Source organism: Octopus bimaculoides, chromosome 2 (assembly GCF_001194135.2).
Source record: "Octopus bimaculoides isolate UCB-OBI-ISO-001 chromosome 2, ASM119413v2, whole genome shotgun sequence".
Lineage (NCBI taxonomy): Eukaryota > Metazoa > Mollusca > Cephalopoda > Octopoda > Octopodidae > Octopus > Octopus bimaculoides.
In genome coordinates this window covers 185789851-185792278 of record NC_068982.1, presented here as the reverse complement: position 1 = coordinate 185792278, position 2428 = coordinate 185789851, and the positions used below count along the sequence as shown (strand labels likewise).

At 36.9% G+C, this 2428-nt stretch overlaps 1 protein-coding gene and 1 non-coding gene across 2 annotated transcripts in view; both read left to right on the top strand.

Annotated features, from left to right (window-relative positions):
- LOC106867242 (centrosomal protein of 290 kDa) overlaps positions 1-1973 on the top strand; it is an 8071-nt gene extending 6098 nt beyond the window's left edge. The window contains exons 5-6 of the mRNA XM_052965907.1: positions 937-1026; positions 1953-1973. Coding sequence (XP_052821867.1) covers positions 937-1026; positions 1953-1973 — 111 coding nt within the window. The remainder of the gene's footprint in view (positions 1-936; positions 1027-1952) is intronic.
- On the top strand, positions 1145-1263 carry LOC128247211 (5S ribosomal RNA). Its single transcript, XR_008263596.1, has one exon. It is a non-coding gene; the product is annotated as a 5S ribosomal RNA (ribosomal RNA).
- Positions 1974-2428: the final 455 nt, after the last annotated feature.

Sequence of the window (2428 nt, the reverse complement as noted above, 5' to 3'; positions counted from 1 at the left end):
GAGATGCTGTTCATATTGTGCTGATGCACGATGTCGCTCGGTCGTGCATGTACAATTGCTAGCATCGTCAAATTTGCAAACTGGAATATCATACTGATGAGGAAATGAAAAGTTTTCACTTTTCTAAGCCAGAAACGCGTCTATGATTAACTAAGACTGGTTAGTTTCGTTGTTTTTCTTCTTGTTTTGCCTTTGTGAGTTACAAGTATTGCTATCTGTTGGAGTTTAGCACTTTAGCTGCTATTTCTGAACTTCGGTATGTGGTGAAGCAACTGTTGCTGATCCCTTAATTATGTTTATATATATATATATATATATATAGATAGATAGATAGATAGATAGATAGATAGATAAAGATAGATATGGCCAGGTATTGGTGGTATTGGATGACTGGTCATTATAGTCACGATGGAGCATGCAAATATGATAGGAAATACTTCCTTTCATATGAGCAACGATTTAAAATTTCACTTCTGCTGTTCATACACCCACTCTGCTCACAAATATACGAGTACATTTTTTCCTGATTTATAGATTCCTAGATGACCTCCATCTCAACGGCATCGTTGTGCACCAGCACTTCTCACTGTGACGAAGCCCCACTTGCTAGATTAACTGCTTTCTTGGTTTCAGCCACTACTCTTCTAGCCATTACTAATCGTCTCTATTTAACCATATCCAGTGGCTTGCCTTCTCCACTGTAGCTTATCGCTTATGATGGTATTTGCTTTACGATGTTCTATGCCAAGCGACAACGAACATAGCCATATGCTGCTTCCAATGAATCCTCCACACCCAACTTCGATTGGATAATATTCTGCTTTATAGCCTGCGTCTTCATTTTCCTAACTCTAGTTAATCTTACACACACACACACACACATTTCACGTTTGTAAAAAATATAGTGGTTGCTCAGCAAGAATTCTATGTTTATAGATGTTAAAACTGAAAGAACGCCAGAAAAGTTGCTGTGTCACTGATAAAGCTATTTCAGATCTGGTTGATAAAAAAGTTGAAGAATGGAAGGTAGGTTCAACTTCATAAACATCTTAAGGAATTTAAGACACACGTAACATAGTCTACAGTTTATAACGCTTTCGCCGTGGAAAGTAAATAAATATCAATCTATTTCGTTATTCTCTTCGTTTACGGCCATATCACTTTGAAAACACCGGTTCTCGTCCGATCACCGAAGTTAAGCAACGTCGAGTCTAGTTAGTACTTAGATGGGTGACCGCTTGGGAAACCTAGGTGCTGTAAAAGTCATAGGCGCAGGAGTGGCTGTGTGGTAAGTAGCTTGCTTACCAACCACATGGTTCCGGGTTCAGTGTCTTCTACTTATAGTCACGAGCCGACCAAAGCCTTGTGAGTGGATCTGGTAGACGGAAACCGAAAGAAGCCCGTCGTATATATGTATATGTATATATATATATATATAAATATATATATATATATATGTGTGTGTGTGTGTGTGTGTGTGTATGTTTGTGTGTCTGTGTTTGTCCCCCCAATATCGCTTGACAACCGATGCTGGTGTGTTTACGTCCCCGTAACTTAGCAGTTCGGCAAAAGTAACCGATAGAATAAGTACTAGGCTTACAAAGAATAAGTCCTGGGGTCGATTTGCTCGACTAAAGGCGGTGCCCCAGTATGGCCGCAGTCAAATGACTGAACCAAGTAAAAGAGTAAAGAGTAAAAGTAAAGATGATTAACACGACATTTCTTCAGGTATTTAGATGTTTCTTTTTTCACAGTGATGGTGATATAAACTGTAATCAGCTTTTATCAGTTTGTCTTAGAATTTCCTATATGAAATATTTGTGCATTTGTAACATTTTTGCTGTGGATAGTAAACAGATGTCAATACATCTTGTTATTCTCTTCGTACATAAAAAATAAAGATTGCCACTAGATGTTTCATGATGTATTTACACCTGTTTCTTTTTCCACAGCGAAAGCATTATAAACTGTAGTCAACCTCCATTGATTTACCTTAGATTTTTTTAATACACGTCTGTGTATAAAATGTTTATATATCTCTTATGAATAGTAACCAATTTTCTCACTCATCTGTTTTTACTTTAAATAATTGTCATTTCTGTTAATGTCTGATTAATATCTAACTAAGTTATCACCAAGCATGAAGCTAAAAGACACGAAAAGATATATCGCAAGTAGACTATCTTTAATTTATTCTTAAAAAAGAAAACGCCTGGACTTGACTTCTCAGAAACAGATTGGTACAGGAGCGTAGGCACGAAACGTCAAAGACTTTTCCATTTTCCTGAGCGTCAAATTAATACAAGTTGTTTGTTGTTTCCTCACACGTCTGTTTTTTTCTACAATTTCGAACCACATACATATATATATACATATATATATATGTGTGTGTGTGTGTGTGTGTGTGTGTGTGTGTGTGTGTGTGTGT